Source organism: Oncorhynchus mykiss, chromosome 5, assembly GCF_013265735.2.
Source record: "Oncorhynchus mykiss isolate Arlee chromosome 5, USDA_OmykA_1.1, whole genome shotgun sequence".
Classification (NCBI taxonomy): domain Eukaryota; kingdom Metazoa; phylum Chordata; class Actinopteri; order Salmoniformes; family Salmonidae; genus Oncorhynchus; species Oncorhynchus mykiss.
Window position 1 is genome coordinate 72,135,149 of NC_048569.1, and position 25,133 is coordinate 72,160,281.

Genomic DNA, 25,133 nt, shown 5'->3' on the forward strand with positions numbered 1-25,133 from the left:
ATTGTAGAATAGATTCAAAAATAAAAAATGAATGACATTTGCCTTAGCCTCTCAGCCCACTATGTAAACAGTTATTGCTTTCGGGGATCCTTGGGACGGCCCTACCTTAAACAGTAACCTTCTCCCCTACCTTAACCATTTAAAATGCCAACTTCAATGCACGTCAGAGTTGGGACATCCCAAGGACGCCGGATAGCAAGGACCCAAAAGTGGTGGAAAAAGTACCCAATTGTCATACTTGAGTAAAAGTAAAGATACCTTCATAGAAAATGACTCAAGTAAAAGTGAGTCACCTGGTAAAATACTACTTGAGGAAAAGTATTTGGTTTTAAATATACTTAAGTATCAAAATTGTAATTGCTCAAATATACTTAAGTATCAAAAGTAAAAGTATAAATAATTTCAAATTCCTTAAGTAAACCAGACTGCACAATGTTCTTGTTTTGTTTAATTTACAGATAGCCAGAGGCACATTCAGACATCATTTACGAATGAAGCATGTGTTTAATGAGGCAGTAGGGATGACCAGGGATGTTCCCTTGATAAGTGTGTGAATTGGATCATTTTCCTGTCCTGCTTAAGCGTTCAAAATGTAACGAGTACTTTTTGGTATCAGGGAAAATGTATGGAGTAAAAAGTACATTACTTTCTTTTGGAATGTAGTGAAGTAAAAGTAGTCAAGAATATAAATAGTTAAGTCAAATACAGATACCCCAAAAATGTCCTCAATGATTGAAGTCAGACGAGATCAGGTAGGACAATTCTAGCCAATGAGAGGGCAGATATGCGTGGAAACTCAGAAATTAGGAGGTCAAATCATGACGTCGGTGATCTTCAGGTCAGAAAATCGGAGCTCTATGTATTTTTTATTATTTAACTAGGCAAGTCAGTTAAGAATCAATTCTTATTTTCAACGAGTTCCCAGCGGTTTTGAACTTGGCATAATTAGTTTCTCAACTTTGCCGGAATGCCACGTGTATCCACTTATCAGTACATTTGTAACAGGCTCAACATTACGAAACTTCTATTCGATCAAATAAGCGTCGCGTAATTCGATACTCAGACCACCATACAAAAGAGCGTCTCTCTCTTAAACAGATTTTGTACATAGTAAATGCACTCGATTCGCGTCTTCCTCTGGCTTCATACTACTCCCAAAACTGTCGCTCTGCAGCCGCCGTCTTCTGTGCGTGATGACGTCAGACACCCGTGGACTGGCGGTCTGCCATCTTTGATTGTGAGACAGGCCGCGGCGCAAGCAGCACTCAACGAGAGCAGCACTGTCTCACACGAGATAACGGGTGGGCAAAAAAAAAAAAAAAGACAAACACAAATCGTGACCCTCTTAACGTCCAAACAACGGTGGAGACCCCGGGAAAGAAGAAAGGGCACCGTGTTGGCACAGAATAGATTTGAGGCCCGTGCAAGTCGAGAGGAAATGGTTGGATGCTAGCTACTGTACCACGCTACTTACCTAACTAGCTATCGTTAGCAAGCTAGCCAGTTTTTGTAATCCGCCGGCCACACACTCGGCTTGGATACTACAAAACAAGCCGAACCCAGACGACATACTAGAAGAAGAGAGACCGGCGGTGACAGGTTGGTCGCCATGTCAAGAATTTTCTAGCTAGTTCGTGGTGAAAAGAAGGTTAGGAGGTGTGATGGTGTACGCTAGCTACGTTGTCCACTTAGCTAGCACTGTACGTCCACTGGGAAAAAGCCGAATGTGATGATGATGATTGCGATTTAAGAATTGAAACTGATCTTTGACTCTTCAACTACTTAACCCACCATGCTGCAGTATCGTGTAAATCTGAACGATTGCAGCCAAATAGTATTCTACTAGTTTAGAATCATGTTTGATATCGTTAATTTGTGTTCGATTGTTTTGGGCTAGAAAAGGCGCCGGGCCGATGTGACCCATCATGTCTCAACCTAAATCTGATCCATCAAACCATCGGCCTGCCCGTTGCGGTGAACCAGTTAGGCTACAATTTGACCAGTTAGCTAGCTGCACTGATATTTTAATACAATCTCCAAGCCTTGAACTATTGCTAAAATAAAAAAGCACTGCTAGAGGTTTGAACACGTTACATCGACATTTCTTTGTGTTTTGGGCGTGACAGTGTCGGTGTCCCCAGTTTAAAAATGTACAACAACAAAATATTAACCTATAAACATCCTCTCTAGACAACTCGGAATACATTTACCCAGACAGTTGGCAACCACAGTCCACAGGTCTTTAACATTTCCGGTTGACCATGATCCTGTCTTCTGGACAAGGCCATTAGTAAATTATATGAACCAAAATCCATGTTGATTACCTCTGCTACCATTGATTCCGATCACTGACAACGCAGGGATTTATTGTGTTCTCTGGTGTGACTGGTATGCAAATGACCAGGCATTTGACCTGGTCATGAGTGTGGTGAGGAGATGAGTGAGCATGTGCAGCGTGTCATGAGATTGGTTTAGGAAACAGTCCAAAGTGAATCGACCTACCTGTCTTTCCGAATCCCCAGAGTGGGCCAGATGACACCATTTCATAGGAACGTGAATTAATCCACTTAAATTGATTTTAAAAAGTCAGCACATGGGAGGAGATAGAGGGATAGTCTCATACTGATCCTGGTACCAAGTTCCAACCAAAAGCCACACCACCCTGCTGTGTGCCGGCAGTGTATAGTTCACCCGCAAGTCAAACTTTGATGTTAATAAGTCCTCGAAAGTGGTCCATAGTCCAGCTGATTCCATATTCAATGCCATCTGTTTTGTATATACTTAGGGAAGAAAACAGCAGGCTTTAGTCCCCAATGACTGGGAAAATATTTAGAAACTATCTAATTCCATCTACCTACAGACTGGAAGATATTGATGTTCCCACCTCCCAAGAGGCTGCAGCTCAATATAACTTATTATGGGCTGAATTTCAATAGTCTAAAGTGGCTTCCTCGCTGCGTCTCCTGTCGCTCGTGTCCACTTATCTGAAAACAGGATGATAGTAGCAAAATGGCGGATTAATCCCATTAGGGATTTCAGATAATTCTAGGTGTGTTGTGGCCCTCTGTTCTATGGCTATCTGTTGACTACTGTTGTATCTCTGTGAGAGGTGACTCAGCTGCTATCCACCTCAGGTGGCACAGTGTACACAATCTTGGGTCTGTATGTAGCTTCCTGCCATGGGGGCCATCTCGGTAGTCTAATACTGCGTTTAGACGAGACATGCAAAAACTTTCATAACAGTCGGCATAGAGTGACAAGAAAGTAAGAAAATTGGTGACGGAAAAAGCGAGCCAGGACGACATTATGCGTTGCTATTGTGATTTCGGTAAACAATCAGTGCAAATCAACATCCGAAGAAAAAAAAACGCTATGCCGAAAGTGGAAATATTTTAACTTGTGGCAAGTCCCGTCTACCATGGCGGCTGACTGCATTCACCGCCAGCCTCAACGGCATTTACCTTCGTGCTCTCATTAAAAACAATGACATCCGGTTTGCGGTCTACCTCATACCAACTAACTGCAGCATAAAGCACAGGTGTCAAACTCATTCCTCGGAGGGCCGAGTGTCTGCGGCTTTTCGCACTTCCTTTGTACTTAATAGTTGAATTTAGGTCTCTAATTAATAAAGAACTCACCTGCTTGTCTAGGTTTTAATTGAAAGGAAAACCCAAAAGCCTGCAGACCCTAGGCCCTCAATGGAAGGATTATGACACCCCTGGTCTAAAGGTTTCCTTTCCTTGTTTTCTTTACCCTCATTTACAGAGATCTGAATGTACTTGGTGAAGGCAAGGAACAAATCAGGATATCTTCTTTCTGCCTAGAGGTCACATCCCATTCCTGAGCCTGTTTTTCATCTCCGCTCTCCCTGGAGGCAAAAGGCCATGGATGGAGTTCTAAGGGCTATATGTGTTATGTCACTTTTGATTTTTTTTAAAACATCTCAAAGAATATTATGTTAGAGTAATTGGGTAGAGCTGGTTTGCAGAGAGAGATGACTGGGCATGATTTGAACTGAAGCTGTGATGAGGGTTTGGGTCTGGGTTGAACAAGGCTGGGCAATGACCTCTTTGGGAGCATGGCTGGGTTATGTGGGACTTGACAGAGTAGGGGAACAATGTATGGCTGGAGACCTGGCAGATAGAGGTGAGGGCTAAACAAGGTTTGACTTGGGGGCTGGTCAGGTTTATGGGGGGGGGGGGGGTGTTTATGACAATCAGAGGAGCAGAATGTCTGTTTAGGCTGCTTTGTCCTTGTGACTCACACTCTGTCCTTGATTGACTTTGTCCCTTTCTGGGGTCTCTCCCTTGTGGCTGTGGCACACGTAGGGGCTGGCCTTCCCTGTGGAGGAAGTGTCTCTGCTTATCTCTCACTCATGCCTCCCCTCTCCCAGGCGGTCTGCGTTCTTTGCTAGCAGACGTGTGCCAGTTTAGTGTGGCTAGGAGGGTGTCAGCGCAGTGTGCCTGTTTGTGACTTTGCTTTTGCTCATACAATCAGTTTGCCCACTGCCTAGAGCAGGGGTATTCAACTGTTACCCTATGAGGTCCGGAGCCTGCTGTTTTTCTGTTCTACTTGATACTTAATTGCACCCAACTGGTGTCCCAGGTCTAAATCAGTCCCTGGTTAGAGGGGAAAAAATAAAAAACACAATGGAACTACCGGAGTTGAGGAAATATCTATTACATTTCGGGTTGTTGAACTTTTACTGTAACCGTGAAAGCTTTTGAATTTTGAATGTAAGAGATCTGCAACAACAATTAGTGGGTCCTGCTCTACCAGTTGGCCATTCATTTATATCCGAGTATCTTCCATCAGCATTATGTAGGAGTGATGCCACCCACCAGAAGTCATTGAGCATTTGGGAAACAGCACTGTTAGCCTCAGTGCTGTGCTGTTAGCTGCCCTGGCCCCCACCATGCTCAAACATCGCTCCTCCATCAATTATGAATGGCTCCCGGCCGTTAGGCAGCACAGCCGCATGGCTCAACAAAGGCTGCTCTCTTAGGGCCTGTCGGCATGGCAACACGACATGCCCCATTGAGTGGAGAGAAGCCATTGTGATGGAGAGGTGTAGAGTCTCTCCTAGTCAAGTCATTCTGTCACTCTGAAGAGCTGTGGAGTTACCTTCATTCTCCCCCCCCCCCCCCTTTTCTCTCTCCCCCTACCCGCTCATTTCCCCCGTAGCTACCTGATGATGACATCTATCTATATAGTTAGCTAGCTAACTATAGCTACTGAAACAGATTGTCGTTTTGTTTTTGGGGAAGAACATTGTTTGCATCCATGAGCTAGATAGCTTTTTTTTTTATGACCAGCACTGTAGGTGCACGACAACTTTACGTATTGATGAATCATTGTGACATATGAAATATGAGTGATAGCGTAATAACTGCGTAAAACATCTATGAGCGAGTTAAATTGTGACTTGCAGTCATATTCGGGTCCTGATTGGTCAACAAACTTATTTGACAAGTCAAATAGTGTTAACCTTTCTGATCTCCCCATCCCGGATCCGGGTTCGTGAATACAGACTCAAGCTCATTACCATAACGCAACGTTAACTATTCATGAAAATCGCAAATGAAATGAAATAAATATGCTAGCTCTCAAGCTTAGCCTTTTGTTAACAACACTGTCATCTCAGATTTTCAAAATATGCTTCTCAACCATTGCAAAACAATCATTTGTGTAACAGTATTGATGGCTAACGTAGCATTTAGCATTAGCATTCAGCTGGCAACATTTACACAAAAAAACAGAAAAGCATTCAAAAAAATCATTTACCTTTGAAGAACTTCAGATGTTTTCATTGAGGAGACTCTCAGATAGCAAATGTTCAGTTTTTCCTGAAAGATTATTTGTTTAGGACAAATCGCTCCGTTTTCTGCGTCACGTTTAGCTATGAAAAAACCCCTGTATCCAGGATTGTGTAAATCTATCAGCAAGCTCATTAGCATAACACAACGTTAACTATTTATGAAAATCGCAAATGAAATGAAATAAATATGCCATCTCTCAAGCTTAGCCTTTTGTAAACAACACTGTCATCTCAGATTTTCAAAATATGCTTCTCAACCATAGGAAAACAATCATTTGTGTAAAAGTAGCTAGCTAGAGTTAGCATTTCGCGTTAGCATTTAGCGTTAGCATTAGCGTTAGCATCCAGCACGCAACATTAACAAAAACATAAAAGCCTTCAAATAAAATCATTTACCTTTGAAGAACTTCTGATGTTTTCAATGAGGATACTCTCAGTTAGATAGCAGATGCTCAGTTTTTCCAAAAAGATTCCTTGTGTATTAGAAATAGCTCCGTTTTATACATCACATTTGGCTACCAAAAAAAATCCATAAATTCAGTCCTCAAAACGCAAACTTTTTTCCAAATTAACTCCATAATATCGACTGAAAACATGGCAAACGTTGTTTAGAATCAATCCTCAAGGTGTTTTTCACATATCTCTTCATTGATACATCGTTCTTGGAAACATGCTTTCTCTCCTGAATCCCAGGAGAAAATGCCTGCACCTGAAGATTACGCACAAATTTAGACAAAGGACACCGGGCGGACCTCTGGAAAATGTAGTCTCTTATGGCCAATCTTCCAATGATATGCCTACAAATACGTCACAATGCTGCTAAGACCTTGGGCGAACGACAGAAAGTGTAGGCTCATTCCTTGCGCAATCACAGCCATATAAGGAGAGAATGGAAAACAGAGCTTCAGAAATTCTGCTAATTCCTGGGTGATGCATCATCTTGGTTTCGCCTGTAGAATGAGTTCTGGGGCACTTACAGACAAAATCTTTGCAGATTCTGAAACTTCAGAGTGTTTTCTTTCCAAAACTGAAGAATATGCATAGTCGAGCATCTTTTCGTGACAAAATATCGCGCTTAAAACGGGAACGTTTTTTATCCAAAAATGAAATAGCGCCCCTAGAGCTCTAAGAGGTTAAATGGTATATTTTTTGACACGTAAAGACCCAAACGGCATTCCATAGAAATCCTGGTTGAGAATGAAACGAATGAACAGCACAGCAAGTAAATGAAAGAAATAGGTTTTGATTATGTTTTTACTGGTAATGGGGACATGCGTAAATGCCAACAAAATAACTATTTTGTGTGTGTAACCTTTATTTAACTAAGCAAGTTAGTTAACAACACATTCTTATTTACAATGAGGGCCAAACCCGGACGACACTGGGCCAATTGTGCGTCGCCCTATGGGACTACCATTCACGGCCGGATGTGATGCAGCCTGGATTTGAACCAGGGACTGTAGTGATACCTCTTGCACTGAGATGCAGTGCCTTAGACCGCTGCGTCCATGTGCGTGTTTAACTATTTAACTGTACTAGAATGCTTAAGGCTGCTGAAATGTTAAATATTGATTGACGGTATCAGTTTCTTTTGTCAAGGAAAATATTGGATATCAGTATCGGCCAAAATGTCATATTGGTGCATCACTCATCTGAATACTTTCCGAATGCACTGTATATTATATACATTTTCTGAAGTTAAAATGCAAATGTAATTAAAAAAATTCTGTGTAGCACTTTTTTGAATAAAGTTTGATTTGTATTGCAGGAGGCTGGTTCTGGGGGTGAGACCAGAGGACCAGACTCAATGAGTTTCCAGCGAAATGTCAGAGAAGTCAGGGCAGAGCACCAAGGCAAAGGATGGCAAGACCAAGTATGCAACCCTTAGCCTCTTCAACACGTACAAGGGCAAGTCTCTGGAGACCCAGAAAACTGCAGGTACGTTCGTGCTTCCCAACACACACACATTTTCTTTTTTTTTTCAATGTCTCATTGTAAAATGAGGCCAGTTTGGGTTTGTCTATAATGCAGGGATGCGAACTCGTTGCTTTTCAGCAATATTTGCAGTTTTGATCTGAAAATAGACCATTCACGTGAATCGTGTAGATCTGAAGAAGAATTTTAAAAATCGTGGGAAATCCAAAACCAAGATAATGGAATTTGGGCTACAAAAACAATTTTCTGTCTATGGTGGTTTGGAAGTTAACCGTTTTGAGATTAATCAAATGTGTATTATATACACGACTTATTCTCAAAAAATAGGCCCTAAAAAAATCACACTGACTTGTCACACGTTACCGCACAATTAATTTTCTGCCTTTTTGGGTCCTCATCATTTTCATCCCTGTAATAAATGTGATTATGTAAACTGCTCCTTGCTTAATGTCAGTGTTTCATGCCCTCGTCCAGTGGCTGCCAGACATGGGCTCCAGAGTTTGGGTAAGGTTGCTGTCAGTCGGCGCATGCCCCCCCCTGCCAACCTGCCCAGCCTGAAGGCAGAAAACAAGGGCAACGACCCCAACGTTAACATTGTCCCCAAGGACGGCAGCGGCTGGGCCTCCAGACCTGAGGGAGGAGACGAGAGGTGAGATACCAGGGCTGTCCCTTACTGGGTCTCTACATACACTGTTACTAGGTCATAGTTTGTTTCTCAGCCCTAATAATAAACAACTACTTTCCACGATCCCCCCCTTTGTGTTGTGTGTATCAGGCAGTCCGATACCCCCCCACCCCAGCCTAACCCAGGGCCCCCCCAACCCCCAGAGGTCTCGTCCTCTATAGGGTGCAGCAGATCCTGGGCCAACAGCAAGCCACCGCCACCACAGCTAGATGGAGGAGCCCCTCGTGTGAGCAGCCAGTTCCACCAGGAGTTCCCCAGTTTGCAGGCGGCCGGAGAGTCGGAGAAAGGAGAGGGGCAGGAGGAGGAGCCTTATGGACCTGGACCCAGCCTCCGACCTCAGAGTACAAACACACACTCACATAACCACACACACATTCCCCAGTCTGTCCTTAGAACATGAGCGTTGCACTCTTCTACCCGCTACTGATGGACCAAACTACCCGACCCAAAGATTGTTACATAGAAATGACTGGCCTGTGTTGTCTTGTCTCTGCTCCCCTATAGATGTTGGTAGTTGGCGCGAGGGCGGGGGAAAGAATCTGACCACCTCAGCTAGCCCTTCTGAGATGGACAGCTGTGGGCCAGAGGAGGGAGGGGCAGCTCTCAGCACCCCCTCACCCCCTGGGGAGGTGGAGGAGAGGGGCAGGGTGCCCCCTAATGAGAAGAAAGAGGTCAGGGAGAGGCTGCCCCTGTCTGCCAAGCCTGCATCCCTCTCCTCTCAGCCCAAGCTACAACCCCCCTCTGTTCCAGCCCAGCCTAAACTCAATGGTGGCCAGCAGGCCCCTGCCGGTGTGCCTCCCCAGTTCCACCCCCAGTTCAGGGGCATGATGCCACCCTATGTAAGTAATGGACTGATTATTGATTTTTACTTGGTATTAATTTATAATGCCTGGCCACTTGATTCAGTTCCTGGTCGAACATGATTGTTTTCCTAATTGCAATCTGTTGTGACAAAAACCTAGCTAGCTAACCCGCCCAGTCAAAGCCTATGAGAATGCTAATGAATATTGGCTTCAGTGCTTATACTACATGAAATGCTTACTTACAAGCCCTTTCCCAACAAAGCAGAGTTAAAAAGTAAGAACTTGTTGCAAAAGGGAAATGGTAACACAACAACGGGACTATATACAAGGAGTACCTAGTCAATGTCAAATACCTAGTCAATTGGGGCGGCAGGGTAGCCTAGTGGTTAGAGTGTTGGACTAGTAACCGGAAGATTGCAAGTTCAAACCCCCGAGCTGACTGTCGTTCTGCCCCTGAACAGGCAGTTAACCCACTGTTCCTAGGCCGTCATTGAAAATAAGAATTTGTTCTTAACTGACTTGCCTAGTTAAATAAAGGTAAAATAAAATAAATAAATAAAATGTGCAGGGGTACTGGGTAATTGAGGCAGAATGTACATGTATGTAAGGGTAAAAGTGACTAGGCAATCAGGATAGAAAATAGAGTAGCAGAAGCGTATGTAACGATTGTGAAGTGTGTTTCTGAGTGTGTGTGAGCATATGTGGTGTGTGTGTCTAAGGCGCTACAGAGGGTAGTGCACACTCCCTGGAGCACATGCACGCTGACATGGTCGCCAGTTGTACAGTGTTTCCTCCGACACGTTGGTACGGCTGGCTTCCGGGTTAAGCGAGCAGGGTGTCAAAAAGCAGTGCTGCCTGGCTGGGTCGTGTGTCGGAGCACGACCTTCGCCTCTCCCGAGTCCATACCATGACTGTAGCTACCAATTGGAAATCATAATATTGGGGAGAAAAATTGGTAAAAAGTACATACACAAATATCCAGTAAAAATAAACGTAGTAGAACCTACCCTAACGGACAAACAAACATGCTGTAGCCCAGGTGTTTTCAAGGGGCCACGTACCGTTATCTGAAAAGAGTAATCGATACAGGCTATACTGGTAGCCTACTGTAATTTCATATTATGAGACAAAAACGCCCTCCGCTACGAAGAGTAGCCTACGCCATGCGCACAAGACTGGCCCGAAGATACTATACGACATCGATCCCGTGAATAAGCTAGGATATTCTACATGCAACAGACTGAAGACTGAACACATACTCCCATCACTAGTGAAGAGACCGAGCAGAAAGGCCATCGTCAGAGAGGGGCAGGCAGAACCGTACGCACATGTCTTGGTAGTCTGCATCTCGCAAAGTCTTGTCTCGCATGCCTCGCAAATTCACAAGTATTCTTAAGTTCACCTCTTCCTCTGGTTTTATTTAAATTATGTAACTTTCCACAGGGCTTTAAAGCCATATTATCTAGTTAGGCTATAACACAGAAAATAATGTGTTGTGATAACTGCACTGGGGGCGTGCTTGGCCTTCTGTTTCCTGTAGTCCACAATCAACTCTTTTGTCTTGGTGGTGTTGAGGGAGAGGTTGTCCTGGCACCACACTGCCAGGTCTCTGACCTCCTCCCTATAAGCTGTCTCATCGGTGATTAAGCCTACCACCGTGTAGTCGTCAGCAAACTTAATGGTGATCTTGGAGTCGTGGGTGAACAGGGAGTACAGAAGGGGATAAAGCACGCACCCCTGAGGTGCCCCCGTGTTGAGGGTCAGCGTGGTGGATGTGTTGTCTATCCTCACCACCTGCGGCTGGCTTGTCAGGAAGTTCAGGATCCAGATGGAGATGTTCAGCTTAGTGATGAGCTTGTTGAACGCTGAGCTGTAGTCAATGAACCGCATTCTCACATAAGTGTTCCTTTTGTTCAGGTGGGAAAGGACAGTGTGGAGTCAAAGTTTATTTGTCACGTGTGCCGAATACAACAGGTGTAGGTAGACCTTACAGTGAAATGCTTACTTACAGACTCTAACCAATGGTGCCAAAAACAAGGTGTGTGTGTGTAGGTAAGTAAAGAAATTTAACAACCGTAAAAAAACAGAGTAGCAAGGCTATATACAGCCACATGTTAGTCAGGCTTATTGAGGTAGTATGTACATGTAGGTATCGTTAGTGACTATGCATATATGATGAACAGAGAGTAGCAGAAGTGTAAAAAGAGGGGTAGGCGGGTGGTGGGACACAATGCAGGTAGCCCGGTTAGCCAATGTGCGGGAGCACTGGTTGGTCGGGCCAATTTGGGTAGTATGTACATGAATGTATAGTTAAAGTGACTATGCATATAAGATAAAGAGAGCGGGTGGGGCACACAATGCAAATAGTCTGGGTAACCATTTGGTTACCTGTTCAGGAGTCTTATGGCTTGGGGGTAAAAACTGTTGAAAAGCCTTTCTGTCCTAGACTTGGCACTCTGGTACCGCTTGCCATGCGGTAGTAGAGAGAACAGTCTATGACTGGGGTGGCTGGGGTCTTTGACAATTTTTAGGGCCTTTCTCTGACACCGCCTGGTGTCAGAGGAAGTGCCTTGCGGTCGGAGGCCGAGCAATGATGCGGAGGCCAGGCAGTGATGCAACCGGTCAGGATGCTCTCGATGTTGCAGCTGTAGAACCTTTTGAGAATCTCAGCACCCATGCCAAATCTTTTTAGTTTCCTGAGGGGGAATAGGCTTTGTCGTGCCCGCTTCACGACTGTGTTTGGACCAATCTAGTTTGTTGTTTATGTGGACACCAAGGAATTTGAAGCTCCCAACCTGCTCCACTACAGCCCCGTCGATGAGAATGGGGACATGCTCGGTGCTCCTTTTCCTGTAGGCCACAATCATTTCCTTTGTCTTGGTTACGTTGAGGGATAGGTTGTTATTCTGGCACCACCCGGCCAGGTCTCTGACCTCCTCCCTATAGGTTGTCTCGTCGTTGTCGGTGATCAGGCCTACCTCTGTTGTGTCGTCAGCAAACTTAATGATGGTGTTGGAGTCGTGCCTGGCCATGCAGTCGTGGGTGAACAGGGTGTACAGGAGGGAACTGAGCACTCACCCCTGGGGAGCTCCAGTGTTTAGGATCAGCGTGGCAGGTGTTGCTCCCTACCCTCACCACCTGGGGGCGACCTGTCAGGAAGTCCAGGATCCAGTTGCAGAGGGAGGTGTTTAGTCCCAGGTTCCTTAGCTTGGTGATGAGCTTTGAGGGTACTATGGTGTTGAATGCTGAGCTGTAGTCAATGAACAGCGTTCTCACATAGGTGTTCCTTTTGTCCAGGTGGGAAAGGGCAATGTGGAGTGTAATAGAGATTGCTTCATCTGTGGATCTGTTTGGCTGGTATGCAAATTGGACTGGGTCTAGGGATTCTGGGATAATGGTGTTGATGTGAGCCATTACCAGCCTTTCAAAGCACTTCGTGGCTACGAGTCTGTGCTACGGGTCTGTAGTCATTTCGGCAGGTTGCCTTTGTGTTCTTGGGCACAGGGACTATGGTGGTCTGCTTGAAGCATGTTGGTATTACAGACTCAATCAGGGACATGTTGAAAATGTCAGTGAAGACACCTACCAGTTGGTCAGCACATGCCCGGAGCACATGTCCTGGTAAATCCGTCTGGCCCCACAGCCTTGTGAATGTTGATGTGTTTAAAGGTCTTACTCACGTCGGCTAAGGAGAGCTTGATCACACAGTCACCCAGATAGCTGGTGCTCTCATGCATGCTTCAGTGTTGCTAGCCTCAAAGCGAACATAGAAGGCGTTTAGTTCGTCTGGTAGGCTTGCGTCACTGGGCAGCTCGCGGCTGGTTAACCCTTTGGAATCCGTGATAGTTTGCAATCCCGCCACATTCAACGAGTATCAGGGCCGGTGTAGTAGGATTCGATCATGGTCCTGTTTGATGGTTCGTTGGAGTCGGGATCTCTTATAAATGTCTGATTAGTGTCCTGCTCCTTGAAAGAGGCAGCTTTAAGTCAGTGTGGATGTTGCCTGTAATCCATGGCTTCTGGTTGGGTTATGTACGTACGGTCACTGTGGGGACGACGTTGTCGATGCGCTTATTAATGAAGCCTGTGGCTAAGGTGGTAAACTCCTCCAATGCCATCGGATGAACCCCGGAACATATTCAAGTCCGGTAGCATAGATAAAAAATGTTTAAATGTTTTTTATAATTTTACTCAACATAGTATTAACATATCTTTCTAATTCTGTAATAGTTTTGACATTGAATTTGTATTTAAGGATGTTTTGCTTGTGACTGGGCCGGAAGTAGGAAAACAATAAGGTGAATAAAAAGATCCCCTGGTGCGGGATGTTTTCTTGACAATAGTTGCTATTGGGGCGGCAGCGTAGCCTAGTGGTTAGAGCGTTGGACGAGTAACCGGAAGGTTGCAAGTTCAAACCCCCGAGCTGACAAGGTACAAATCTGTCGTTCTGCCCCTGAACAGGCACTGTTCCTAGGCCGTCATTTGAAAATAAGAATTTGTTCTTAACTGACTTGCCTAGTTAAATAAAGGTAAAAAAAATAAATAATTGCTAAACATTTCTTTAACCTTGCAGAGTAGGATTCTCCTAGTAATGGCTGGGTGTTGTGTGTTTCTGTGTCTTGTTCTAGATGTTCAATGCGTATCCCAGGATGCCCTTTACTCCAGTGCCAGGGAACATCAGATACCCTGTTCCACAGGATGGAGCCAGGTGAGTACACCCACATCTACATCCCAACACTCTTCATCATTATTACAACACAACTTCCTAGACCTTGCATCACCCATTCCTTGGTGTACTCACCCTCCTGTGTGTTGGCTCCCCAGGAGGGTCCGTCCCCAGCACGGGCCCCCCCAGGCCTGGATCAAGGACCCAGATAGACCCTCCATCATCAGTGCCACAGAGCTCAAAGAGCTTGACAACCTGGACACAGAGGCTGATGAGGGCTGGGCTGGTAAGACTCATCTGTATTTATACATAATGATTCTTTACCTTCATTACGTTTTAGTAGCTTTTCACGTAAACTCGATGTAACGGTAACCCTCAGCTTTTCCTATATGTTCTCCAGGAGCTCAGATGGAGGTCGACTACACAGAGAAACTCAACTTTAGTGACGACGAGGAGAACCATGCCGCCAAAGAGAAAGGGGAAAACTGGTGAGTCTCACTGAAGAAGGTGCTTCCTTTTCTGCCTCACTACCTGGGTGTGAGAGACTGTTTTTTAACATTGGTTTTCGGTACACCTCAAGACTGTTAGCCTAGACATTACCAAGACTCCTAACCATTGCACTCTCTCTCTCACTCACTCAGGGAGTGGATGGGTAAAGTGGAGCTGATGAGGGCACAGCGCCTGTCAGACGGCCAGGAGGGCAGCAAAGGCTCATGGGTAGATGGAAGGGACCCCAGGGTGCTTTCCCTAGGCAGTAAGGGGGTGTACAAGACCGGCCCGCCACAGGACCACCAGGTGAGGCTGAGGGTGGCTGGTTGACTCGGTTTGGGGTGTGTTTGACTGGATGGAGGGGTCCAGGACTAATGCCAAGAGCTTTACTATACAAGTTAATTTAGGCTTTGGAGGTTCTAAGGTAAAGTAGTAGTATTAGATCATCTTTTTCTCTCTCTCTCTCTCTCTCTCTCTAGGGTCAGCTAGGTGGGCGCTCGGTGGGCAGCGGAGCCCCTCGCGTGGCCAAACCCCCCACCATTGCTCCCCCTGCTGGTGAGGAGGAGTGCGAGGCCTGGCGCCAGAAACACAAGAAGCAGGACCTGTCGGAAGCGGTAGAAAGAGCCAGGCGGAGGAGAGAAGAGGAGGAGAGGAGGATGGAAGAACAGAGACTCACCGCTTGCGCAGAGAAACTCAAACGCCTCAACGAGAAACTCCACCCGGCAACAGATGCCAAGCACGGCCCTGCCGCCGAGACGACCAATGAAGAGACTGGAGCTGTGTGTGAAGACACACCTCCTTTGTCTGTTCTTCCCCCTGTCTCTAACCCTGCACCATCGCAGCCTGCCCCTTCCTCTCAGCCCCCGAACATATCAGCCCCTCTCCAAGACCGAGAGAGTGTGGAGAGGGAAAGGATTGAGAGAGAGAGTGTGGCGAGGGAAAGGATTGAGAGAGAGAGTGTGGAGAGGGAAAGGATTGAGAGAGAGCGTGTGGAGAGAGTAGAGCCTAGTGTGAAGGAAGAGAGTCCGTTTGTGCCTCGCCAGCCCAGCCCTCCAGTCCAGAGACCATTGTCCATACCCCCAGAGCCTCGGCTCGGAGAGGGTCCCCTGCACTTGGTGGGCCCCCTGAGTGAGGTGAGCCCTCTGGTGGAGGAAAGCCAGACTGAGAGACTGACGCCCATGCCTATCAGAGACTACTTCAGCACCGATGAGAGCAGAGGTGAGCCCCCTGGCAGAGCCCTGTGTTTCCACCAACATAAATTAACCAGCCGCTTTACCTCCCACACTTTCACTCCAAGCAGAGCCACTATTTGTTTATTTCAATTGTTTAATTTCAGTATCTCTCTCGCTCTCTCTCTCTAGTGGAGGAACCTATGCCGCTCACACTGCCCCTTATGGACCCCCTCAGTGGAGAGGACGCCCCTGTGGCCCCCCTGGACCTTGAGGGAGAGGTGGGGGCTGCCATGCGCCCCTCTCTCACCTCTGGATACTCGAAACAGTTCCAGAAGTCTCTGCCCCCGCGCTTCCTCAGGCAGCAGGTATTGGACTTGTGTTGCTTAATTTTTTCCAAGAGGAATTTCAGATGTGAAATTGGATATAGAAAACAGTTACCAAATTCCATTACATTCTATCTCTGGAGTCCTGATCTTTTTAACGTTGTCCATGTTATTTTGAAGAGAATCCCTGTATCGAACTCCTACTTTTTTCTCCTTGCAGGAGCAGATGAAGCAGCAGTGGCAGCAGCAGCAACAGCAGCAGGGGGGTGGTGGTGGGGCTGTGTCCCCATCAGGAGGAGGTGCGGGTGGAGGATGTGTAGCTGCCTCCCAGCAGCAGCACCGCTCCCTGTACCAGCCCGTCGGCCCCCCTCACCACCAGCATCAGCAGCACCTGGCTAACATGGGCTTTGACCCCCGCTGGCTCATGATGCAGTCATATATGGACCCCCGCATTATGTCTGGAAGACCACCGCTCGACATGCCAAACATGCACCCTGGACCTGGTACGACAATACTGACATACTGTGTCTCTTTTGACTGTTTAGGTTTGCTTGTCTTCTGTGAGATTTGTTGCCCTGTATGTGTTTGGCACAAAAGCCATGAATTGTTAGATATATATCTATCTCTCTCTCTATCTAACATTTTGACTGTCCCTTCTCCTCGTCTCCAGGGCGGATTCCTCCTAAGCAGATAATTCGTAGAGAGCCAGGGGACAACTCCAGTTCTGACTCCTTTGACCACCTGTCCAGGCCCATACGGGACCACAGTCTCCCTTCTGAACCGCGCATAGTATGGGGATCTGACCCATACCCCCAATCTGAACCCCTTCCCTCTGTCACACCCCCTAAAGGACGGGAGGACGAGGACAGCAGGTGAGTAGACGACAACACTCAGGCTGCATCTTATTACACTAACCTGGCGGCAGGTAGCCTAGTGGTGAGAGCCAGTAACCGAAAGGTTGCTAGATCGAAACCCAGAGCTGACGAGGTAAAAGTCTGTCGTTCTGCCCCTGAACAAGGCAGTTAACCCACAGTTCCTAGACCAGTTAACCCACAGTTCCTAGACCAGTTAACCCACAGTTCCTAGACCAGTTAACCCACAGTTCCTAGGCCGTCGTTGTAGTTAGGAATTTGTTCTTAATTGACTTGCGTAGTTAAATAAAGGTAAAACAAAACTTCTTGTCTCCACGGTAGATAGTAATAAGAGTAAGCCACTTTATTTTATTAAAACATCTCTCCTTTTCCCAGACTGGACTCTGGGTTGGAGATGGAAAGGGGTCTCCCAGCCATGTACCCCAGCCAGGATCACAATCCCCTGGAACCCTGTGGCAAATCAGACCTTTTCAGAGACCCCACAAAGCCACTGTCAGGATTCGGCCCAGGCCCAGAGGAGGCTCCAGAACCCCTGCAGACAGAAATAGGGCCTGGTGGGTCTCCCTTTGAGCCAGTGGAGCCTAGCCTGCCCACTGCAGAGGTGGAGTCTCTGGGACAGGCCATGCTACAAAGAACCATCTCCCAGGGCTCCAGCCACTCCCTCAAACTGGATGAGCCCAGGTTCGACAGCCTCCACCTGGGAACAAAGACACTTGAGCTCCAGGATCCGGAAGAGAGGCCAGGCGGGGAAGATATAAAGGCCAGTAAAGAGCCTTTCTCCCAGGCTGCTGTGACCGGGGACACCCCTCCAGCTGACGGCCTCCACAAGCTCGAGAAGCCGGCCCCCAGCAAGCAGAAGGCTGAGCTGCGCTGGGGAGGGAGGTCTGGGGCCGGCCGGAGGGATGGACCAGGGGGAGAGAGGCCGGTACGCAGGTCTGGACCCATTAAGAAACCTGTACTCAGAGATATGAAGGAAGAGCGAGAGCAGCGGGAGGAGAGAGAGCGACACCGTGAGAGAGGAGAAAAGGGGGAGAGACCCAAGAAGGAGGAGCGAGGAGGAGTGAAAGCTGCCTCCGCTGCTGCTGCGGTGTCTGAGGGCCCCAAGGACAGACCCCACGGAGAGAAGGAGAGGGACAGACCCCACGGAGAGAAGGAGAGGGACAGACCCCACGGAGAGAAGGAGAGGGACAGACCCCACGGAGAGAGGGAGAGGGACAGACCCCACGGAGAGAGGGAGAGGGACAGACCCCACGGAGAGAGGGAGAGGGACAGACCCCACGGAGAGAAGGAGAGGGACAGACCCCACGGAGAGAAGGAGAGGGACAGACCCCACGGAGAGAGGGAGAGGGACAGACCCCACGGAGAGAGGGAGAGGGACAGACCCCACGGAGAGAGGGAGAGGGACAGACCCCACGGAGAGAGGGAGAGGGACAGACCCCACGGAGAGAGGGAGAGGGACAGACCCCACGGAGAGAGGGAGAGGGACAGACCCCACGGAGAGAGGGAGAGGGACAGACCCCACGGAGAGAGGGAGAGGGACAGACCCCACGGAGAGAGGGAGAGGGACAGACCGCACGGAGAGAGGGAGAGGGACAGACCGCACGGGGAGAGGGACAGGGACAGACCCCAAGGGGAGAGGGATGGGAAGAGTAAGGCCCCTGAGACAGAGGGGCCTGGGAAGGGCCTCCAGAGATCCAGAGATATACATGCCCCGATACCAGCCTCCCAGGACGACAAGACAGACCAACTACCAACCAATGACCTAAACTCTGAACCTAAATTACCCTCTACGAAGGAGCCCAACCTGCCCCCACGGACCTACCGCCGTGAGGAGAGGGAAAGAGACCGGGAGAGAGAGATGGAAAGGGACAGAGAGCGAGACTGGCCGGCTGATGGTTTTAGAGGTCGAGGCAGAGGGGAGTACTACTCTCGAGGACGGAGTTTCCGGGGAACTTATATTGGTCGAAGTAGAGGTGGCCGGGGTCGTAGTCGATGGGAGTACCCTTATCAGGAGCCGTGCTCGCGCTCAGACTTTCCTGCCGTCAGTGGCGCTGCTGCCTTCCGCTGCCGTGAAGAGAGCGAGACGCGCAGCGAGAGCTCAGACTTCGAAGTGATGCCCAAACGCAGACGGCGTCGTGGTTCCGATACCGACTCAGAGAGCGAAGGAGGACGGGAGTCCGCTAGCGACACTGGGGCTTCAGACCGTGAGCCCAGTGTCAAACCACCCCGACCGCTCCGCAGGGAAATACCAGGAGAGCCCCGCTCCGGACCACACAAACCTGGCTTCGGACCCCATCACCTGGGGGAGAAAGGAGGGCCCAGGGGAGGAGATGAGGGAAGGCCCAAGCCAGGCTTCCTGCCCAGAGGAGATCCTTCACGGCGTGGGAGAGGGGGACTGTACAGCAGGCGAGGGGGAGCCAGGGAGAGAGGAGGTCCTAGGTCAGCTCCTCTCAGACGCCCAGGAACTAGAGAGTCGTCCTCCCAGTGGCCCTCTAAACCCATGGAGACCTTCCGCCCTGAGGACACAGAACCCTCGTCATCACGCTATGACAACTGGGACCACCACTCTGACCGACGGCCCGTTCGAGGGGACAGAGACCGACAGTTCGAGGGGAAGAAGTTTGGGGAGGGGGGACCCCAGAGTAGCAGAGACAGAGAGAGGCCCCGTCGCCCTCGGCCAGCCCGACCCCCCAGACAGGACAAACCCCCCCGCTTCCGGAAGCTGAAGGAGAGAGAGGCTGCAGTCTTAGCTGGAGGAGACACAGGACCTGGACCCACCTCCACTGCCCCCATCCCAGCCTTAGTGCCTGGCCCTGTCTCCCTGTCCCCTACTCTCTCAAGAGCTCCAGGGGCCCCCTTCACCCTGCCTGTAGATAAGGATCCCAAAGCCGCTGACCTAACCTCTGACCCAGCCCTGCCTGACGCCACCCCTCCCACCACCTCTGCCGTGGGCACCAAGTCACCTGACCTATCCACGCAGAACTCTTCTGACCAGGCCAACGAGGAGTGGGAGACGGCGTCGGAGAGTAGCGACTTTAACGAGCGTAGAGAACGGGAGGAGAGGAGGGGAGCGCGGGAGGTTGCTAGCGGCACTGCCCAGACCTCGACACCAGCCCCCCTACCTCCTCAGGGCTCAGCACCCCCCAGCAGGACTCCCACCGAGGGAGGGGTGACACCCAAACGCGAGGCAGCCGGGCCCGCCGGGGGCAGGAGGAGTTTCTCCAGTCAGCGTCCGGTGGAGAGGCAGAACCGCTGGGGGAACAGCGGACCCAAACCAGGTCGCGGCTACGCAGGGGGGAAGGGAGAGAGGCGAGGAGGGGGCAAAGCTGGACGCAGAGGGTGAGTCATCCACCAATCTCACAACATGATTTGGTTTGGCCTTTTGTCTTGTTCACTGACTGTTTGCATGTTATATCTTCACTGTTAACATAATGAACAATATCTTATTAAACAACCAAACTCCAGTACTTTTCTGTTTTTGTTTGTGTGTGTGAATAAGAGCTGTAGAAGCACTCTCTTCCTGAAGGACAAATGTTTCTCATCTCCTTTCGTATCCTGTTCTAGCTGCTGGCTGTGTGTTTTGGTATGGAGTTGACACACATATACACATATATATATATATATATATATATATATATATATATATAAAATATGTCTGCTACATCTCTGTGGCCCCTCACTCTGGAGGAGAATACACTGGGTACACATCACTTCCTCTCCTTTTCTGGCTGCATCTCAATAGTCTAAAGCGGTTTCCTTTCCTTGTTTCCTCACCTTCACTGACGTGAAAGCAATGTCCTTTATTATACTACTATATTTTGTGTTATCAGAGAGGACTACTATAGATCCTGAAGTTTTTACACTATTGGGATGCCTGTCTTGTTTTAGTTTTTTTATCAATCTGCTGCTTCTCTGTACAGTGGCCTGTCCTCTTGTCTCCATCTCTCTCTCTTTCCCTAACATGTCTCTCTCTTCCCCTCCAGAGCGGCCCCTAACCCAGACTCAGCCCCGGGTGGGGGAGTGGTGCGTACTGGGGGTAAAGACCCTACTGGACGCAGGAAGGACGAGACCAAACAGAAACCCAAGGAGAAGGAGAACGCTCTGTTGCAGTTTGACCTAAACAACTATGCCAGTGAGACAAATGCGCACACACACACACACACAGATGTACACACCTGCTATCTAGTAGGGATGTAAACGATTCACCCATACTCATCGGTCCCCGGTTCAAATTTTTAAGGTGTAAGTGTATCAGTCTGTGGGACCCCTGACTAATCCAAACAAAGCATGCATCAGTAAGAGAACCGATCCAAACGTTATGAATCGCCGGGTTCACAAGATTTTGTTTTTTGTTTTTTTGCCTCGTTCCAAAAATACCTGATCTGTTGACTGAGTTGATGCATCCTCAGCCTATCAAACTTTTATGCAAGTACAGTAACTGAGAATGACATTGATCTACAAGTCAGATAACTGTGTGCACAGTGCGGGAGACTCAGCTGCTCGCGCCAATGAGAACGTAGTCCTACACTATCTCTGTTCTAATATTTGTAGGCTACACCTTCAGCATGTAACTTTCCCCGGGCGTTGCTGTAAATGACAATGTGTTCTCAGTTAACTTACCTGGTAAAATAAGGGTTAAATAAAATAAAGCATTCAGATGTTTGTAAAATGGCTTTTGCAAAATGAATTGAGGGACAACCAATGTAATTGTTACCAAATGCGCTGTAGAAAATGGTGTTATACCGGTGGAGCTGTGTAGGCGCCCGCTGACTGGGGCTTTTCATTGCCAGACTCACCTTACAAAATATTTGAGTTAATTCTACAGTCAGTGCCTTAGGTCATTTTTACATGAACAGGGTAAAGGTGTGATTTCAACTATTTTCGAGCCACACTAGTCAGAATGGGAGAAGAGGGCAGCTCTCCTCCATAAAGTTCCAAACCATTTGCCTTTGAGACGGGGTGAAATCCAAAGCTGTATTTATATTCATTGGCTATGTACATTTCATTGCACATTTTTAAAGATAAGTATTGAAATATTACGAGCTCAAAACATTTGAATCTGCTATATGACAAGTTAATCAGTAGGTGAATAGCCCTGCCTAATCTGATAGTGGTAGATGCCCTATGTCTCAGCTCACCCAGTACATCATTCTCACACATACTCTCACACTCTGTCGGCTCAGACAGATCCAGCTCATGAGCTCCATCAGTATCAGATTCATTTAGAATGGAAAATGAATGTGTTCATGCAACAATTGTTAAAGCGATGAATCGACCTAAATCACATCGATTCAGTCCATAAATCAAATTGCTCCGAATCGTTTCAAACTAAACGTATTGTTCCTGTATCGTATCAGAACCCATTTATCTAGATTAGAGGTCGCCCGATTATGATTTTAACGCCGAAGCCGATTATTGGAGGACCAAAAAATGCCGATACAGAATAATCTGACTTAAAAAAATATACCCTGCTCAAAAAAATAAAGGGAACACAAAAATAACACATCCTAGTTCTGAATGAATGAAATATTCTTATTAAATACTTTTTTCTTTACATAGTTGAATGTGCTGACAACAAAATCACACATCATCAATGGAAATCAAATTGCATGTGAAATTTATTGTCAATCAGTGTTGCTTCCTAAGTGGACAGTTTGATTTCACAGAAGTGTGATTGACTTGGAGTTACATTGTGTTGTTTAAGTGTTCCCTTTATTTTTTTGAGCAGTGTGTGTATATATAGTAATGAATGACAATTACAACAATACTGAATGAACAATGAACACTTTTTTTTTTTTTTTTTAACTTAATATAATACATAAATAAAATCTATTTAGACTCAAATTCTAAATAAATCACTGACTGTGTCACCAGCAAAGCACCATCACACCTCCTCCATGCTTCACAGTGGGAACCACACAGGCGGAGATCATCCGTTCACCTACTCTGTCTCACAAAGACACAGCGGTTGGAACCCACAATCTGAAATTTGGACTCATCAGACTGAAGGACAGATTTCCACCAGCCTAATGCCCATTGCTCGTGTTTCTTGGCCCAAGCAAGTCTCTTCTTATTGGTGTTCTTTAGTAGTGGTTTCTTTGCAGTAATTCGACCATGAAGGCCTGATTCATGCAGTCTCCTCTGAATAGTTGATGTTGACATATGTCTGTTACTTGAACTCTGAAGCTTTTATTTGATTTGGGAATCAGAATCAGACCACTTCTAAAGGATACCAATAAGAAGGCGTGGCTACTTTGAGAATCTCAAATATAAAATATATTTAGATTTGTTTAACACTTTTTTGTTTACTACATGATTCCATATGTGTTATTTCATAATTTAAATGTCTTCACTATTTATTCTACGGTGTAGAAAATAGTAAAAAGAAAGAAAAACCTTTGATATGGCAAAGAAACGGAACACGAAGTGAATTTCACTTCTTTAGGAAAACAGCCGTAATGTTGGAAACAAACATTCTGTTGTATTTATTTTCCAAGCTATAGCACACACTATTTTGCATACAGCAGGAAAAAATATTGCGTTACTGGTATCGTCACAGCCATACTCAATACTGAATTTGACAGATCTATTGTTCTAGAACTTGTACCTAGTCCATGGAACTGATTTCACTTTGTGCTGTCCTGTAGGTGTGGTGATCATAGATGACCATCCAGAGGTGACAACCTTAGAGGACCCCCAGTCTAACACTACAGATGACGGCTTCACTGAGGTGGTCTCACGCAAACAACAGAAACGACTACAGGACGAGGAGAGGAGGAAGAAAGAGGAGCAGACTACACAGGTGAGAGAGGCAGAGTGTGAAATTCACCACTGGGAGGCAGTTATTCCTGTATTGACTAAACACAAGATTTCTATTCACATTGAGGACCATAGGACCCTAACATCTGACATCCCTAACATGTATCTCGTTGCCTTGTCGGTTTATAGCACTATGGAAAGAAAGGATCAGGGGAAAAGGGGAGAGGAGGAAGCAAGCTGCCACCAAGATTTGCCAAAAAACAGCAGCAGCATCAACAACAACCATCACAACAACAACCACAGCAAGCCTCACAGCCGCAGCCTCAACAGCCCTCACCTCCCCCTCAACAACCCCAACCCCTCCTATCTGCCTCCCAGCTCCCTTCCCCCTCCCAGCCTGCTGCCTCTCCCCAGACTCTGGAAGGCTCTGTGGCCACCCTACCCCCTGCCCCTACCACTGTGGACTTCACCTCCAAGACTCCCCTTCCCCCTGTGGCGCTGCTCACGCAGACCCACAGCACTCTCGGTACGGAACTCTGGGAGAACAAGGTGGCCGGATCCACCATACTCCCTGACGTCAAGAAACGTGAGTCACACAACATCAGGACAGTCATTTTTCACAACGAGATGACGTTTCGTTAGTTAAAACGTGTACATCTCCTGAGTGGCGCAGCATCGCAGTGCTTGAGGCGTCACTACAGACCCGGGTTCGATCCTAGGCTGTGTTGCAGCCGGTCGCGACTGAGAGACTCAGAAGGCGGCGCACAATTGGCCAAGCGTCGTCCGGGATAGGGGAGGGTTTGGCCGGCCGGGATTTCCTTGTCCCATCGCGCTCTAGCAATGCCTTGTGGCAGCCCGGCGCATGCATGCTGACTTCGGTCGCCAGCTGTACAGTGTTTCCTCCGACTCATTGGTGCGGCTGGCTTCTGGGTTAAGCAAGTAGTGTGTCAAGAAGCAGTGCGGCTTGTCAGGGTTGTGTTTCGGTGGACACATGACTCTCAACCTTCGCCTCTCCTGAGTCAATAGGGGAGTTGCAGTGATGGGACAAGACTGTAACTACCAATTGGATATCATGAAATTGGGGAGAAAAGGGCTAAAAAAATATATATAAAAAAATTATACATGAGCTAGGGTTTTCATATGCTTGGTCTCATCTGATGTGTGTGTTTCAGTTGGACCCATCAGCCCTCCTCAGCCTCCTTCAGTCAGTGCCTGGAACAAACCTCTCACCTCCTTCACTGGGACTGTCACTCCTGAGGTACGCACCTCCTCTCTTGCTCTCAATATCTCTCGTTTCACAACCCGTATTGTACAACAGACTGAGTTGCTATGGATTCGTTCTGTTTTATTGTGGCTCCAAATAAATGGGAAAAGTGCCTTTGTGTTGTAGGGTGTGAAGCCTGGCTCAGAAGGCAGTGTGGATCTAGGGATGGACAGTATCCAGTTTGGAGCCCCGTCCTCAGCTGGCAGTACAGACAGCGATGGTGTTCCAGCCATGCTAGAGCCTGGACCTGACAACAAACTACCTGCTCCTAAAGAACAGAGACAGAAACAGCCCCGTGCTGGACCTATCAAAACACAGAAGGTAGGGTACTAAACACACACACACTG

At 47.5% G+C, this 25,133-nt stretch overlaps 1 protein-coding gene across 1 annotated transcript in view; it reads left to right on the top strand.

Moving 5' to 3' along the window:
• Positions 1-1,137: 1,137 nt before the first annotated feature.
• Positions 1,138-25,133, top strand: part of LOC110524503 (protein PRRC2C) — a 31,157-nt gene continuing 7,161 nt past the window's right edge. Inside the window, exons 1-20 of the mRNA XM_036979056.1 lie at positions 1,138-1,599; positions 7,587-7,756; positions 8,228-8,402; positions 8,529-8,779; positions 8,943-9,277; positions 13,870-13,949; positions 14,066-14,193; positions 14,308-14,395; positions 14,549-14,702; positions 14,876-15,614; positions 15,758-15,933; positions 16,112-16,394; positions 16,562-16,763; positions 17,139-17,991; positions 18,289-20,102; positions 20,747-20,895; positions 23,411-23,565; positions 23,712-24,108; positions 24,695-24,780; positions 24,913-25,107. Coding sequence (XP_036834951.1) covers positions 7,642-7,756; positions 8,228-8,402; positions 8,529-8,779; positions 8,943-9,277; positions 13,870-13,949; positions 14,066-14,193; positions 14,308-14,395; positions 14,549-14,702; positions 14,876-15,614; positions 15,758-15,933; positions 16,112-16,394; positions 16,562-16,763; positions 17,139-17,991; positions 18,289-20,102; positions 20,747-20,895; positions 23,411-23,565; positions 23,712-24,108; positions 24,695-24,780; positions 24,913-25,107 — 6,375 coding nt within the window. The 5' untranslated portion in view covers positions 1,138-1,599; positions 7,587-7,641. The remainder of the gene's footprint in view (positions 1,600-7,586; positions 7,757-8,227; positions 8,403-8,528; positions 8,780-8,942; positions 9,278-13,869; positions 13,950-14,065; positions 14,194-14,307; positions 14,396-14,548; positions 14,703-14,875; positions 15,615-15,757; positions 15,934-16,111; positions 16,395-16,561; positions 16,764-17,138; positions 17,992-18,288; positions 20,103-20,746; positions 20,896-23,410; positions 23,566-23,711; positions 24,109-24,694; positions 24,781-24,912; positions 25,108-25,133) is intronic.